This window comes from Neolamprologus brichardi, chromosome 20, assembly GCF_056152115.1.
Source record: "Neolamprologus brichardi isolate AB-2024 chromosome 20, ASM5615211v1, whole genome shotgun sequence".
Taxonomy (NCBI): domain Eukaryota; kingdom Metazoa; phylum Chordata; class Actinopteri; order Cichliformes; family Cichlidae; genus Neolamprologus; species Neolamprologus brichardi.
Genome location: NC_142123.1, coordinates 6,868,766 through 6,887,117, shown reverse-complemented (window position 1 = coordinate 6,887,117; position 18,352 = coordinate 6,868,766). Strand labels below are relative to the sequence as shown.

The following is an 18,352-nucleotide window of genomic DNA, read 5'->3' as shown; positions in this document are numbered from 1 at the left end:
AAAAGCTAAAATGATTGTATCTTTAACTGTTATAATTTAAAACAAACTTTTCCCCCATGAAGTCTTATTTCAACTCACTGCGCTTGTTAGCACTTCCATTTTTGGCCACACTCTCATTCAGGGCCTGCTGTTCCCTGAAGTGGTCCTCATCAGCTTTGCGGTCTCTGCCCGGACATGCACATATCCGACCTTCAAATGACCTTCTGCCCAACACTTGGCCGCTGCAGAGATTATATAGAAGAAGAAAATGTACTAATTGCAGCATGTTTTCAAAAAGTGATGAAATGTCAAACCAAATATCTCTGTTTGTGTAGGAAATATGAATTGTTGCCTTACTCCCTGGTTTCCAAAGTGATGATAATGAGGATAGGTCTCCTGTTCATGCCGCCCACACAGCTGCTGTTGCACATAAAATTATATAGGATGGTGGTAAACTCAGTCCCTACCTGTAACACAGAGCAACAAGATTTTATTTTTTACTTTGCTTCCGTTAGTGCATAAGTACTTATATCAGCATAACATAATGGTGGGAAGTGTAACTGTAACTGTACACCATTTTAGGTCTCGGTATTTATAAAAGCTCATTTCTTTTCATCGCTCAAGTAATTTTTTTTCAAAAACACCAATTCACCACCAGAGGGAGGTGTTGTAGCGCACGTTGATGTGATGAGAGACAAATGTACTTTATATTAACTTTTTCATGACAAACATGATGAATCTTGTGCTTGCGTGAACATGTCTGGCATCTTTATTTATAGATGAGCGTCGTATTAAATTCTTAACTGTAGCTGACTGTTTCTTTGACGTGTTCATCATATGTCTCGTCTTTTCTTTTTAATGTCCAAAAACAAAAGAGATATCTGCAAAATGTCCATTTTACAAACAACTAAATTTTATCAGAGGCTTTTTCTGTGTATCTTTAAATACCTGATGCAATGCATATGTATATCTCTGCTGTTATGACCCGCTGCAGGTCAAGTACACTACCACCAACCTGTGGAGCTTCATACGGGACGATGACACTCTGCCTGCCAGTAACAGGATCATCCACATACTGGCAGAGGTTATTGCCCTCCACTCTGATCAGGTGACTGGCCGGAGCTGCTTGACCTGAGGAGATAACATGAGAGAGAGTTGGTTTATTTAAGTGGAAACCCCCCCAAACTTGGCAGACACCAGGTACAGTTTATTGTGTAGTATAATGTCCAGAAAACTGTTGTTCTTAATGATGCTTGTGGTTGTTAAGTGAACTGCATTTAACGTTCTGCTGCTCTCTGTTACTTGCATTTTACAGGCTCATTCTGCAAGAATTAGCCAAACACTAATGAGACATATAAAAAAAGTATAAAATATGTCAGCCTAATTACTTATGTTCAAAAGAAGAGATTAGCAGATTGTACCATCATTGAAGTCTCGTCCTAGTTCGTGGTTGGGGCATCGTTTGACCACTTCAGTCACGTGCTCCGCCTTCTTATAGATGGGCATGGCTCTGATGATGCTGCCATGCGGAGGAGAGGAAGATAGCTTGACCTGGATTGGGCAGGTTTTGGCAATCTGACAGTAGAGCTTCTTCAGCAAGGGAGAGTACTGGGTAGAGAAAGAACACACGCGGTCAAGTTTCAAATCAGTGGTCTGAACTTAGAAATGGGAATTTAATGTGCTTGTGAAAAAAGCAAAAACAAATCAATCTAAAGGTCACGGCCAATGAGGCGTTTCAGTCTTGCTCCAGTGACTTTCGTCTCATGCTCTCAAGAATAGTTATATATAAACGTAATAAGAGAACACATTACACTACTAGTGACATAATTACAAAAATAATCTTTCAGGAGGTGGGACTGTTGTCTCAAAATGAAATAACCTACAATTAAGTCACCTATCAGCAGACAAAAAAATAAGTCTCTAAGAGACAGAAGACAATGTGGACAGATAAAGAGCTGGGTAATATGATAATAAAACAGTTTGGTGTAAAAGCAGCACACTATGATTACCACATAAAACCATGAATGAGAGCAAATGTTGTCAAATAAAGAGCAGAGGAGTATGAATGGAAGAGAGAAACACATCAGCCAGTCAGCAGTAAATTTTCATTTGTGTTATAAAGGTAAATGTTGTGTAGCATGAATACATGATAATTACCCAGAAGACTGAGTTTGTGGGTAGTAATGTGAGATACTGCAAGTGATAGAGAAAAAGCGTAACTGTACACCTTCTCTCTGGACAATAGTATAAAAAATACAGTTTCTTACAGGAAGCGTAGCAGTCATCTAGTTAAAGTGAAATAAAAATATGCTGATCTGTGCACAACCAGAGTCTTCACTAATTCCTCAGTTTACAAGTATTTCCACATGCACATACATGCGCTTTCGCATGAATGTGCATGTGGAAATGCCATTACACATGCACCCAAAGACATCACAAGGAATGAAATGGCCTAAACATGCCCCAACACAATCACAAAATCTTAAAAATCTCTCCTGTCGTGATCAAACTACGACCTTCCAGGAAAAAAAATAGAAAGTCTGTTCTTTCCTGTGTAGACTTGCTAAAGTGAGCTTGAAATGCAAATGCGTACCGTATGGGAGAACTACAGCACTCGCAGGTCAACATTTGTGTTGCTGCGTAAGAAAAAAACAAAGAGTCCACGTGAAGTTGTCTCTTTCTAGATTATAGAAAGCAAAAAGAAATAGAAACACGGAGAGAAGAAATAATAGAGAGAGACTCGTGGAACACAGCAGGTTACATGATAAGTATAGGACAGTGTGTTGGCAATTCTAAAAACAAACAAACAAACAAACAAGAATTATTTGTGATAGTAAAGAAAGAAATTTATTAGACAAAAGTGAAGAATTTCATTCTCAGGTTATCTGACTCTCAGGATTCACGTATCTCTGTATTACAGAGGCCAACAATAAAAAGGAAAGGCCACATGTACGTGTTTGTGAGTTGGTTCAGATGTAACTGATAGACAGCGGCTATCACGACCACACTATTCCCTTTCCCTTCTTTTTTTTGTTTATTTTTTTGCCCTTTATTACTTTTTTTAAATTTCATTTTTACACACACAGACATTTTTCTGTGTGTGTAAATGTAGCTCCCTGTGTTGGTGTCAGAAGTGCAGTGTTATTAAAAGAACTGATGCAGGAAAAGATGAGTGATGGACAAGTTGGGCTTTGTTTCAAAACACAACAAAGGCACATAGAGTAGAGAGGAAGAGGAAGAGAAGGAGAACAAATATGCCAAACTTGGATTAGTAGCTTTGTCACTGAGTTGGAATAAATCTTGTGGTGACTGAGAAAAGGAAATTAAGAATGGACAGAGGGGTAAAAGAATAAATTGTAAGAATACAATTTATTAATTTAAAAACTGAACGAAGCAATCTCTTTATACACGTCTGTCTGTTTATGCTTTTCTTGACAAGAAAAGGAGAAATTTGGCACGTATCCTGCTGGGAATCAAAAGAAGTGTAGTGTTGTGTTTAAAGTTGTTCGGATAAATAGTGGTCTCATTTTTTTCATTTAAAGTTTCCTAAATAAAACTTTTAGGAAACTTGAAAATTAAGTAAAAGCTTACTTTTCACTCACCAATTTAGTGAAAACTGTTTTTTAATCGACTGCTTTTGTGATAAATTATTAACTCTTATAATATTTTTTCTGACTTTCAGATGGACAAGTTTTGCGAACAGTGCTTTTAGCCACTGACAAAACATTGTTTTAATGTACATGTTGTATTTCCTTTGGTCAGTGTGTCATTTTGAGAGTTTGTGATTTACTGCAGTAAAAGTGTATTAGATCTGCATTAGAAGCTCACGTGTTTGTCTTGGTCAGAAACATACATAAATCCACACCAAAAGACTCCTGTGTGATCAAGTTTAGAAAATTATGCCATAATGGTAGGGACAGGAATTTTATTGCCATCTGTCCATCCATCCATCCATCCATCCATTCATCTTTGCTTCTACACGGTGGACCAACGGAGACAGGCCCTGACAGGTTCCTTGAGAAGAGGTGTTAATTGCCAAACTGTCATCCATACTCACAGGCAGCAGCTTGCCCGGTGTAAATTTTTATAACAAATATCAGATTTATTTATGTACATTCATACACACACAGACACAGTGAGCTGATATGCAGTACCATATAAGCTGACTTTTCATACACTGTAATCATCATGTATTGGAAGTAAATTAGTATAGGAAACCTAAAAGTCACCCATGTTTAAAGATCTAATGAACCATAATGAATTACAATCTTACAATATTGTAATCTTTTTTGTCTAATCCAAAAAGTAAAGCTTAGGCTGCGAGGGAACCATATGAGCACCTTAAGAGCCTATTAAAAAACATTTAAATAAATAAAACGTAAATAAGATAAAACCATTCGACTTTAGCGATTTTCAAGTAGCTACATGCACAGTCCATGGAGTCTTACGGTTAACTCCTTTAGAGTATTAACATAAACACTGTGTTTCACAGAGTATTATGGGACACACAGCATGACCTAATGCTTAAAATATTAGCTTCCTCCGTGGCGCTTAGCTGTGTTATCAATTCAGTCCAGAACATCAACAAGAGCCCCTGTTCTATAGTGAAATTAGTTAAGATATTAGCTGATTAGGCGGATTTCTTTAAACACTGTATACTACAAAAGCACTTGTTTTACAGCACAAAACGATCAGTCCTCCAACTAGGAGCACATTTATTTCCCCTGTGAAATGTCATGCGTCCCAAATGTGTGAATTCTCTTTCTCGTCAACTCTGGTTTCTCACATTTGATGCTTGGCAGGAAAACCAATGGTGATGTGGCTTTGGATGATGCGTCAGGAAAGGAAGGGAGGGATGCATTGTGCAGAACATGTTGGGACGTGTGTCCTAACGGAGAGAGGCTAATAGCTGGGAAGAGCAGCTTCTGACAAGCCGCTGTGTAGTGCATGCTCGAGCCTGCATCCTGAGTGTATCACACCCCTCCCTACTACTGCCACATACTGTACACACACAGACAGACACACGAACACTCGTGCATGTGCATATACACTTACACACAAACTAAAGTCTGATTGTACGGAAAGGGGTCTTATTATATGACAATACTAAGGTGTTAGATCTCATTTCTAGCCATGGTGATGCTTGCCTGCATCCAAGCAGAAGAATCATCTTCAAGGGGCACGAGAGCGTCAGAGTTTCAGAGCTATTATCACTAATGGATGCTGTCTTGACTAGACGTGGGTGGGGGGTTGATTGCCAGAGCAGCTTAACATGGGTTTGGATGGACTAACTCTATGTGGAAATACATTGATAGATGAGAAAACCAGGATTGTGTCTCCTCCTCTGTGTTCACCTGACTTCTCGTCTCTTTTCCTTTGAAAGGTACCAGAGTTGGACTAATATAATGACAAGTTCTATATACCACAACCGAATGCTTTGTCAGTCACTAATGATGTCAAGTCAAGTTTATTTATTCTGTGCCAAGTCACAACAATAGTCACTTCGAGGCAAAGACCTTACAGTATTAAGGAGAAACCCCCAGTAATCAGATAATCCCTACTATGAAAAATAATGGCAGCAATTCTGATTAAACTGATAACGTGGAATGTGAGACGAAGGGATTTAATGAAAAATGCTCAATGGAATAAGTAGACATCTTCCCTTGAGAGGAAAAGGCAGAGGGGCATGAAGAAGGGCAGCTAGGAAGCTGCTCGTATTGAATATGCCCCTACGCCATTTGGTATTCCACATTGCCTGAGTCCACAAGGAATACACATGAAACTCCTGTTTTCTACATTCAGACAAGGTGACTCAGTCTTATAGTCATCCCTTTTTTCCAAACAAGTTCAAACTTGGGCCTTTTACTGAATTTCGCATAAATACGCACACCCATATTTGCATCCACATTTCAGACACACATAAATCCTCATGCAATCTTTTGGGTAATCCCCTACCATTAGTAGAAATGTAGTCATCCTGAGAGGCTTGACTGGAATGCCTTTTCTTTCTGATTATTGTTTTATTTACTTCACTGGAGTCTTTCAGTGAAATGTAAATATGTTGTCATTTTATTGGGAAAGAGTTTATGTCTATATTCCAGGATGTTTTACCTCACACGGCTGCATATTCTGTAAGTATTACATGTGGTGAACTTCTTTTTTAACTATCTGTAACACTTCCTGTGAAGAAATCAATGCTTTATACAGTAGAAAATCATATATTATCATACTCATTCATTTCACAGATTAAACATTTTCTTTTTTCCATAGCTATATAATAACACTTATAATTTGCCGGTCTTATAATCAGTCATTCAAGATAAAACAAAGCATTACAGTAAACTCCACCAAAGCTATGAGCAATCACCCAGTCTCTCTTTTTGTTCTAATCCCTCCTGTTTAATGGCAGCAGAGGCATCTGAATAATCACAGGTTTCCTCACAATCCTTTTCTGCTGCCTCATCATTTGTATCTTAAGTCGTGTGCCAGTCAAACACTCCTTTGTTTCTCCTCTTATAGCGCGCACACACACACACACACACACACACACACACACGCAAGACGCTATAACTTAAATTGTTGGGCAGTTAAAAAAAACCTCTTTCTCTTCTGTTCTGTTAAAATTGTAGCAAAATACAGTTTTCAAAAACTATTAAGAGTTTTGCTGTAAAAACAAGAGGTCTGTCGGCAGGCTTTTATTGATTTTTTAATTCAAAGCTAAATGGTATTGTTAGAGTTCTTTTTCGGATGTTATGTACTTTCTGAATGAAGTCAAAAGATGTATTCTGAACTTTAAAATGGCACGTTAGGTAGGAAAAGGCAGGGTAAATAGTATGTATCACATTGAACCAAACAGGTCACAACACGTTTTCGGATCATTTCATGGCAGTAAGTCATCAGGTCAAACTAATATTTTGGTGCATGCTTTCTTTGGTTTCTGTGGATGTGTTTTGGCAGAAGATTTAATGAAATGGATGAGAATAGAAGTTAGACAAAGGAGATGACAGGTATACTCAAAGGCAGGAGAGAAGAGCAGAGGAGAGAAGAGGGGGAACTTTAGGCGCCAGAGGTGACAGCCATGAGTGTGTGCTAAGACCGGAGGAAGAAAGAGACAGAGAAAGAAAAGCAACAGGTCAAAGACCACAGTTCCAATGTCCAGAGGAGGATCTTCTTACATCACCGAGGGCTGAATGAAGAAGCTCACCATGCATGATTAACTTTAGCAAACACATACGCAGAGGATCTCAATCTATCACACAGACACATTCACAGGCCTCAATGCACACAGAGACAAACACACACACACACACACAGAAGGAAGCGCGCTTTTTCTTTCACTTGTTTCTGGGAGGTCAACTGTGAGACAGTTGGAGGTGACACTTTTCGAGGAGAACAGACTTCTCATCAGGTCATAACAACACACACAGCCTCTATTTCACCTACCGCTCACCACAATCACATCACAAAGTAGTTGTGTACATTGCGTTCATTAGAATTGATAATTGGTGTGTAAATTTCCAATACTCATATTCCTCTGATTATTTTTTATTATTTTTTAAAATACTGCCTCAAAAGTTTGAATTCCAGCTGAAAGCTGTTAATGTAGCTCATTCTAGAGGAGTAGAAGAGGCAAACATCACATCCAATGTGAATGTTTATCCCAGTTCGATCAAGTAGAAATCAGTCTACACGCAGTTACAGTCAGCTAAGAAAATAACACAATGTCTACATTTTTGAAGTTGTGCTACAATCTGTTCAGGCATTGGCTATAAATAAAGACCTATTGATATTGACCAAAAAACCCCAAAACATGACGATGATTTTTGCCATAATCAAGCAACCTTAAAATACTATTTGTGTAATTACATTATCATTAAAATGGATTATTGCACTGATAAAGTGAAACAACACATGAGGCAGCAATTTCTAATATACTCAAAGACAGTACACCAAAATATATTAATCAAAATAACCTCTAAATTACATAAACTCATATGATATGATATGATATTTTTATTTCTCACTCGAACTGCTTAAAGAAACCAAACAAAGTCTTCCAAAAGACTACCACAGAACAGACTCATAAAAGGTGAGTACAGGACAAGATGAATCACTGAGTCGTGCGCTACTTTCGCTTACACATAGCACGCCTGCACATGTACTGACTTGAGTGAGTGTCCATGTGAACGAGTGTCTTTGTGTGCATGTTTATGTGTGTTCGAGGGAGTTACTTAGCAAGACAGAGAGCTAGAAAGAGCAAGAGAAGCCTGCATGCACAGACATACACCAGCACACATCATAGCCACAACAGTGTGTGTGTGTGTGTGTATATACTCACGGTCCATGTGGCTGACTTGGCTGTGCTGGACTGCTGGAAGGACACCTGGAAGGCATGTGGCCCAGGGTAATCGGTGTTAGAAGGGATGGCAGGGGCAGGCGACAAGCCCTCAAAGGTGGAGTTGGGCTGGGAGTAAGGTGAGGGGGTGGGCACGGCCGACGAAGAGGCGTTTTCGGAGCTGTAGGGGCTGGTGGATGTCGCACGGCTCCCCAGACTCTCCATGCTGCTGCTCAGCAAGTTGTACTGGGACTGTGAAGAAATGAAGAGAAAAGGCGATGAGGGAGGTGAAGAGGTAGGGAGGGGAAAAGGCAGAGGGAGGACACAGGTAGAGGTGTCACAGAGACAGGGGCTTAGAGGCTCAAAGGAAGGTCGGGTTACACTTGGAAGGGAGATGTGGGTAGTGCGCGTGACGCACAGTGTGTGTGGGGGCATGCGTAACTATTTTATGATTTATACATAAAAACGACATCAACAGGTGTGTAGAGGTGAATCTGTGAATGGCACTTGCAGTGAGGTCCACACTGTACCTTCCTCGGGGCTATAAGAGGTGTAGAGTTGTAAAACACAGGAGTGATCTGCCTAATTGCCTGCCATTCTCTTTTCTCTCTTCGGTATGATTGATGAAAAAAAAAAGATTTGATGTACTGAACTCGTGTGAGGCCTGCATTTTGTTTTTAAACTCAAAAGCTACAGTAGAAGGAAAACGTATTAAAAACATGTGATTTCCAAAAAGGTCAGAAAACACAAGCTGCAGTCCACCACAGTCTACCTCCTGCTCTTCAAAATAAAACAATCTGTGAATAACATGAAACCAATAGTCAGTTGACTGAGACAGAACAAGAAAAAGTCGGCAGCAAAGAATATTCTGAAAACCAAAAATAATCTTTAGTGTGAAAACTCATTCCTGGATTCATCCCTGTTGCCCGCATTGTGCACGTGTCAAACAACTGAAGCTGATGGCAGCTTCCAGTTGAACCGTTTCTATTGCACACACATACACAAAAAAAACCCCTCCAAAACCAAACAAAAACAAAAGCCTTTACCTTCTTCTTCACGTAGTACATCCTCTACTGCTTTGGTCTCATTTGTCAAATCTTCAGTCAGTCAAACGTCCCAAACACAGCAAACCAAAGAGAGTGCTGGACCAGAGCCTAACCACAGAGTTCAAGCAAGGTGTGCATCAGTGGACATACCACGCTCACTCACTCACACATAGGCGCATGCACTGCCAGGACAGGGAAGAAAGGTGAGGACTGGTGAGGAGAGAGAGAAACGATAGACTGAGACGAGAGGAGAGAAGCAGAAAGGGAAAGAGGGATGGGAACCCAAAAAATTGTACGACATTCTAATTATGGCATGCCCGGACATAGACGGCAATGCCGGGGTGCATGTACACACATGCTCCAAAACACCTTGTGAAGGCCTGCACTAAGTAAACACTGTCTGGTTTGACAGAGAGAGAGAGAGAAAGAGAGAGAGAGGGAGAGAGAGAGAGAGAGAGAGAGAGAGAGAGAGAGAGAGGCAAGAAGAACAGCATATGAAAGGACAAGCGTTCAAGGGTCAGATACCCCCGCCACTCAGTCGTACCCCCACAATCAATACAACATTAAATTAGCACAGACTTTTCAAAACTTTGGTAGCCTTAATAAAGAAGGATGAAACTCGCTTAAGGTATAATCCATCCATGAGCATGTAATTACAGTGAATATTATTAAACAAACTGTTTCATCTAAGGTTGTGTGGGAAGGTGGATTAGGGTAGTAATATTTAATTAGTACAAAAGCAGTTATACCACTTATAAATTCTCAAACTGGGACTAGTTGAAAAATCTATAAACTGTGACTGGAAGTAAGATGAATCTGAGATGAATCTGAATTCACAGGCACATTTATCTGAAGAATCATGTGTCACACGGGAAAGCTGAGTGATCATTTACCTGGCTCACCACTGCACTTCTCCTTTTTTCATTATTGTGTCCCGTTCTATTCACTTTCACCATAAACTGAAACTATATTGGATCACTTCACCACGCGATCGTTCCCCAGGGCTCTTCTGCTTATTACTTTAAATATGAGCACTGAAACTTACAAGGACACAAAATTTAATACAGTTACACAAGGATACGTAAACCTCGTGTGTTTCTATGCCATGGTTCAGCAGCTGAAAGCAAAAGCACAGGTCAATGTCCAAGACTTAATGCAAACGATGCAGCTTAAATGAGGATGCACGCATGCGTGGGACTTTGGAGCCGTACACTGACACTAACTTGAGTTTACGTGAGATGGCACCTCACACAGGATACAACTGGGATAAACAGATAAAGAGGGAAAATTAATTGATGCTTAATAGACATGCAATTTAATTCCCAGCATGCATATCAAATATCTTAAATGTATAATCTTACAACAGAAAGCAGCACGTTCATAGCATCAACTTAGATGAACGTGCATATCCTTTTTTTAAAAAACATGACAAATATCAGCATTAATGCTTTTATTTGTCTTCTCATGAAAGGTGCATACAAATCACTCTGACATCCCTCTAGTATCTTAGCGCTTACCACCTTTGAAATTTTCCATCTAATAGGTATTATCAAAGGGGCTTTAGAGGCACAAGAGAAGCCCAGGTGTATGTGTCAACAACAGAAAACGCCACACACACCCACGCCTACGCCCCCACATAGACACACACACACACACACACACACACTGAGAGAGCAAGAGAGACTCACACTCACAGGTGCGTTGTGCTTGGTCTTAATACCTAAACTCAATCCATAACAAGTTGAAACAGAGCTAAAACCTCCACTGCAACTATGTGAGTAAATGTGTTTGTGCGATACGATGTGTCTAAGTGTTTACACTTCCCAGCCCAGCAGCGTCTGATGTCCCCTATGGGCAGTCATCCTGGTAGCTGCCACTCAAAGAAAAGTTTTAAAGGCTTAAAACATTTACTTCAGGCAGCAGCAGCAACCTTCACCTGTCAAGATCAGTGAAACACAATAGGCTGAGGATAAAGACACGGTTTAAATCCTAATGACCTGTTTTCAGAGCCACTTACTGAATGAAACAGCTTTCAGCACTTAACAACACAATATCCCAACTTTTTATATTTTCCAATTGATTTAAGGAAACAGCATGACCAAAAAGAATAACTGTGCTGCATAAATGAATGGTCTGGTATTATATCAAAAGTGAAGCATGTCTAAACGACACCAGCCATGTTAAACAGAGGTGAGGAGAAGTGGAGGTAAAGAGTGGTGTGCGGTGTAAGAAGGTTGCCCTCTATTGGGAATATCTCCAAAGAGCAGGAATAGGATATAAATTTCATTTTCACAGTGATCTGTAGACACTGTAATTCCCTGTAGAGAATTTTCAAGCAAAAAGTAAATCACGTTAATGTTTTGGTCAATTTCTAAAACCCAGTGATTAATATTGGAATATAGTGGTATGATAGGGATGTGTTTGAGAGTTCTGCTTGAGCTTTATCATAGAATTTCCATAATAATCCAGTTTGTCAAAGTAGTGATAAAACTATCTCCATCTTTCCACCAAACTAATCAAATTGTTTTAATTCAAGAGCAGCTCCAATTCAAGCACATCTTACACATCCATGATGAGTAATAAGCACTGCCATTGACTTGAAAAACAGTTGCTCTGCAACGAACACCAAGTTTCAAACAAAGTAATATGAGATATTCTCCTCTAAGTGTGCAGTTTCCTAAAGCAAAAAGGAAGGAATATGACCGAACATCAGCAAATTACACTCGTTCACTTACCACATCCAACAGCATCTTAGAGCTTCTAAAAAATAAGCTGTGTTTCTACGATGTCTCTCATAAGACTGTTCAAGGGTGACTGTAATAGCTGAGTTCTCCATTGCTAGGTGAACCTGCTCTAGAGCAGAGCATGATGGAGGGAAAAAAGATGTCCTGCCTCTGTTCTCCTGTTCTCCACTTGTTTCCCTTACTTTACTGGGCCTTCTCCTTGTTTTGCATCTAACAACAAATCCTTGCTCCACCTCTTTTCTTTCTCTCATGACTATTCATTAACCAGCTTGGCAGGCCCAGGCTTGCCCAAATAAAGATTATATCTGACCAATACTCCAGATCAGAGGGGTGGGGTGGGGTGGGGGGTGGGGGGAGAGTGTAGCTGGGAGTTCCTTTTGATTTTATATTGAAAGATCAAGTGGTTGGAGTGAACAATTAGGCAAAATGAAAGTGTATATTATAATAATATTTTGTAAAAACTGTAAAAGAAACTGTAAGAAAACTGAGAATAAATTAACTGATAAAACTGCTGTTGACTCGGCTGGAAGACTGTGTAAACAGAATTCAATGTGAAATGTATTCAAATAATTTAAAGCTCATTTATAATATTTTAAAATAGACATTTTAATTTATCTGTATTTTGAATCTCAAGCTCATTTTGAATTTGATGACAGCAAAACATTGTCAAAAAAAGGGAGCAATTAAATAATGGAACAGCCCTGCAATCTTCATCATCTTATGAATAATTAGGGTAATCCATAATATTGACGCTGTTAGAGTCTCCCAGAAGTAAATTATTGCTGGAATAAAAATGTATGTCGCACAGTGAGAAACGTGACCTTGTCCTGACCTTTTAATTCTGCAGACATCAAACTGAAAATGAGCAAGATTTCACAGGACTCTATGAAAACCTTAAATAAGAATGAATGGATCACCAGCAAGTGTGACACCTCTATAAAAGCTTACATTTTGCCTGTGTTCTGCACTAAATCATTTAGCACAATTCCACGATCTTCCTAAGAGTGGACATTTATGTAAATTCATCTCAACATTAGAATATAAAAGACTAAAAGAAATTGCCCAAAAAGAGCTACATTTCAAATTCTGCAGACCTCAGGTAACAGTAGAATTAGAAAAGGACCAAACAGGTATGGCAGGTGTGGAATGGTTGCCCAGAGAAAGCTTCTCCCATCTAAGAAGAACATAGCAGCTGTCAAGCACAGAACCTGATTACCTTGCAGTCATTGAATCAACCATACCAAAGTATTCTAGAGTCAAATGTGAGGCCATCTGTCTGATAGCTAAAGCCTTAGCCGAAATTTGGTCATCTAAGAATGATCCCAAGCACAGCAGGAAATCTACAACTGAAAGGCTAAAAAAAGAAAACAATCAGGCTGTTGTAATGGTCCAGTCCAAGTCCAGACCTCAACCCAAGTAAATGCTTTGGTGCATAAACAAATGCCTCCAAACCTTAATGAGCTGAAGCAAGGCTGTAAAGAAAAGAGGGCCACAATTCCTCCACAGTGATGTGAGAGACTGATAGTCAAAGAAAAAGATTCACAGGACTTTACAGAGTCTTGTTAAAAATGACTGCATTCTTCAAGAAACAACGAAAATGTCTGTCTTTCATCTTGTGATATATATAAGTTTTAAAGAATTTGCAGTACATTATACTATGTTTTGGTCACTTTTTTAGGTTTCCCAATTGTTTTTTTGTAAATTGGAATGTAAAAAAAATGCATTTTTTTCTGTGGATGGTAAGCCCAGCAGGTGAATACACCTGTACCGTGTACGCATGCTTGTAATGTACACACAGACACACCCCAGCCTACAGATGGTTCTGCAGTGGAGCAGCAAGGGGCTGTTGCTTGGTATTTAATGACCATTCTCCACGCGCACACACACACACACATCTCACAGTCCCTAAAGGCCACCCAGAAGGGAAATAGAGAGGGAAAAAGCTGCAGAGGAGAGGGAAACAACACAGAAGGGAATCTCCTCAGCACTGGAGGGAAAATACAAGTAGACAAAAAAAAACCATTCCTAGATGTGTGTGTGTGTTCTCACAAGATAAACTACCACATCCACTAATGACAAGAAAAACTTAACAGATTCTATATAAAAGCAAAGCCTGACCACAATGTGTGAGATGAACTCATTTTCCTACCATAACATTCTCGTTCATGTCTCTCATATGATAGACATCCATGGAGACCTCTGCAGTGCTGTGGTGGTTCCCCGGGTTGCTGGTAGACGGCACTGGTTGTTCACCTGGCTGGCTGCCTGGGGGGAGCTCAAAATAGGTACTGTCTGGCTCTCTGTGAACACACAATGCATATAAGATGATTAATGAGATGTGGGATTTCAATAAATAATTATAGCGTAAGTGTGTTTTTGTATCATATAATAGAGAGAATTATATAAAAAGAAGAGTTTGAAAAAAAATACTTTTTATCCATGTAAGTCATAGAATACAAATATACCCTTTATCTCTACCAAGTACTATCATTTTTTATCCTTTCTTCCTTAAATTGTAACCAATTATGATCCTTTATATTCCTTGCAATCAATTATTATACAACCAGATTATTTTCTTTTTGAGCCTTCCAGCTATAGATTTCCTGCTGTGTGTCTTAAGAAGGAAGACAGCAGGCAAATGTGGGTTTTCCCCCTTTTTCTCTTGCTGCTTAGTTTAAAGATTTTGGACTATTTGCTTATCTTTATTCTTTCAGCGCAATAAAAATGAAATATCTGATAATACAAAATAATTTTATGGTAATATACTTTTTTCTTAGCAAATTTGTGAATTTAAAGATATCATCCTACTTGCATAAATAATCTGTCATCCAAAATAATAAAATATCAGAACATGAGAAATCAAGTCTGAATTCTCATAGTGACAGTTTTGTTCTTTTTGTGTGCATTATGCAGTAAGAAATATTGTCTTTTTTTAACCAATAAGTATTAAAATACAGCAGTACTTTTTAGCGTTTGCTGAATAATGCCCACACAGAGGAAAAAAATTAAATCAGCTGTTAGATAAGGCAAGTATTTATCTTTAGCTCTAGTAAACATATTTAATAATTTCACTGTGTTATACAGAAAAAAGACGTCACTTTCCTTCATATTATGTGATTAAAATTAATCACATATTAGGAATTGTAATTTGTAAGAAAATAATATTTTAGATAATGGAGAGATATATCATATAATTAACTTGATACACTTACATTTTTAATCAGATCATTATATAATTTGGAAAACATGATGGGAAGTATATCAGTTTTCAGTGATGTTGACACTCACAGGGAGCTCCACAGGTGTTCAAAGGTGCCTCCTTCTTCAGTAACAGTGGACTGGGACATCTTAGAGGATGGGTAGTCTGGCGAGGGGAAGACCACTCTACAAAGAACACACACAGGCACGGACAGTTACACAAAGATCTCTTTTCTTAATTAAAAATGTAGGGGCAGTTACTGAAACAATTACCGAAAAACTGACTTTTAACTTGAAAAATTAAAACGTGCAAGTCCAAATATATGGTCGGTTTTTTTTCCCATGTTAAAAAATATATTAGACAAAAGTTCAAAATATAAACGCACATTCATCCAGGTGTGATCGCACTAATGTAGTCCCACTGAGGTGGCACAAGGTATCGTGGGGCCTGGGCTTGCCCGGGCCTGTCTGACTCATCACCGTCTCACTCCGAGGGGAGGCTTTTGTCCCTCAAAGGCTGAACATCACATCCTCCGTCTCTGTCTGGAAATAACGCCTGCACTACAACTCGAAAATGTATTCAGACTGGAGTCGCCTAAGTAAAAACGCAAGTCAGGATAGCTCTGAGTAGATGCGCATCTGGTTTCCTGAGCGAAGATTAACGCAACTTTATTCAGAAAACATAGTATCGCCGCTTGTTAAGTTAAAATGATGGCATGATTGTGGAAATTTAGGAAGGTACTCGTCACATCCGGGCATGTTTGCAGTGTTAAATAAGTATCGAGGTGTCAAAGTTAGCCTCGTTTGCAAAAACCTAGAATAGAAGCATACAGCACTACAGGCCTACCGGGAAAGGCGATAAGGGGATGTCTTGATTTTCCATTGAGTCTCCAGCTCGATTTGCTGACGAACACATCCAACTGAAAATCCTGTCGGACATATTTGGTCCTACAAACATTTTTTTGTGGGCCTACCCACTGCTGCCCACCATGGCGGCGTCACATCTCCTTAGTAACCCCTCTGCAGGATTGTGGCAAAAACTGTGGCAAAGGTGCAAGGCTGAGAGTTGTAAATTGCAGTACATAAATAAACGCAAATCTTCAGTGTTTTTAGCCAGTGTGGCTGGAGATACAGATTTCAAATTCTATGAATTTAGGAGTTTAAGTTTAATCTGTAAGTCTACTGCACCCTATAGCCTTATCTCCAGGTAACAGAGGTCTTTTCACTTTGGTCTGTACGGAATCGATTGACGATATCCAACCCAGTAAACATCTAAAGTGATGTCATGTGTCCTGAACAAAGGCTGCTTTCCTTAGTTTCCTTACTTTTTGTTGTAACTGTTCTTGTGGCCATTAAGCTTGCGTATTATGCATGGCACAAAAACCACCGCATTTGGCATTAAAACAATAGTGAGGCGCACTGCGCATCTTTAAGAGCCGCACACGTAAGTGGACACTTGTAATTTGGAACTGTGGAGCTGCAGCTCAGCTGTGTGGCTTCAGGTTCCCGCTGTTCCCGCGGAGTATGCCGCCGCAGAAACCAGCTCCCACCAGCTCGTCCTTCGGTGCCGCCTTGAAAATCCCAAATCAACCAGTATGTTCGCACAGGGGATCTGACAAAGAACCAGTGCGAGACGAGCAGCAGAAAAGACAGCAGCTCCGCTCCCCACGTTGAGAAGCTTAATTGGCATTCCACCTGGACACACAGCCTACCTCCTTTTCACTTAGCCCGCACCACAGGGGGAAAAACTGTGGTGTTTTTACACTTAGGCCGTTATTTAACTGATCAAGATAGATAGATAGATAGATAGATAGATAGATAGATAGATAGATAGATAGATAGATAGATAGATAGATAGATACTAAAAGTCGACATTCAAACCTGAAAAAAAGCAACAACAAAAAAAGCAACCCCCCTTCCAAAACAACAACAACAACAACAACAAAAAAAACAAACAAACAAAGGTTCAAAATGAAATAGGCCTATTGAATGAAAGTACAGTTGGCACGATTTGGCATGTACTTGTTACTTGATTTGAACATGATTTTATATACATTTTTATCGTAATTGTCGACTTTCCCATGATAAAAAACATTACCGTTTTATTTCAATAAAAACATTGCTAGCCGCCTGACTCTCGCCCTCCTTTCGAATATGACATTGCGCCTCTGTGATATTCACCTGTCTCTATTTTGTATCTCCACTCCAGGGTTACAGCACCCATGACAACACACATACACACACGGTGCCGTCCCAAGAGCCATTTTATTCGGAGAAAAGTATTAATTGAGAATAAACCAATTTTCAAAAATATGGTCTTAGATTCGATGGCCCTCCTTAGGGCCACGTGAAATATTAAGGATTCATAGCGTTGTCACGGTTGAAGTAGTATTTGGATGTCGCTCCTTGTGCATATTGAAAGTTTTACCTTGAAATGTATCCAAAAAAATAATAAAGAAATGCAAAGACAAAAAGTATAAGTGGGTTATTCAAATCAAATAATAAATTGCAACACAGGCCTTATAGTCTGCATAGGCTCTGTTTGCTGTACGCTAATGCTTTTTCAAAAGGCCTAGTATTAAATTTAAGTCATTATTATTATCATCATCATTATTGTTAGCGGGCCTATTATTTGTATTGGCTACTGCCCTAAGAATCAGCCATGTGAAACAGACCATTAGGCTATCCAAACCGCGACCTTGATCAACAAAATAACCAAAAGGATTTTAATATAGACTGTAAATTTTACTTTATTTTTTACATTTCACTCTTACCCATCCTTTGACATTTCTCAATACGTCTTGTGAATAAGCTTCTTTTAAAACTCAGCCTAATTGTCACATTTTGGGAGGAAAAAATGCTCACAAGTAAAATCCAGACCACCATTTGTAACATATAGCTCATTAAACATTAATAGACGTGAGCCTACCTGAAGGTTATTCTTATTCCAATCCAAACACCCAGGAAATATGTTGCGTCCAGCAGCTGTCTGTTTATTATCGAACGTGCCGAGAGAGTGACCCTCCATAAAAAATAGCAACAAGGGAAAA

At 39.2% G+C, this 18,352-nt stretch overlaps 1 protein-coding gene across 3 annotated transcripts in view; it reads right to left on the bottom strand.

The window, feature by feature from the left end:
• tp73 (tumor protein p73) overlaps nt 1-18,352 on the bottom strand; it is a 26,580-nt gene that overhangs the window by 5,511 nt on the left and 2,717 nt on the right. For 2 of the 3 annotated variants that reach the window (XM_035905722.2, XM_035905723.2), the window contains exons 1-6: nt 9,361-9,613; nt 8,318-8,566; nt 1,401-1,587; nt 995-1,110; nt 337-446; nt 79-221 (exon numbers count right to left, since the gene is read on the bottom strand). In XM_035905722.2, coding sequence (XP_035761615.2) covers nt 79-221; nt 337-446; nt 995-1,110; nt 1,401-1,587; nt 8,318-8,566; nt 9,361-9,381 — 826 coding nt within the window. In that variant the 5' untranslated portion in view covers nt 9,382-9,613. Of the gene's footprint in view, nt 1-78; nt 222-336; nt 447-994; nt 1,111-1,400; nt 1,588-8,317; nt 8,567-9,360; nt 9,614-14,253; nt 14,405-15,392; nt 15,489-18,352 lie in introns of those variants that run through there. The other variant, XM_087833535.1, reaches the window with a different exon arrangement.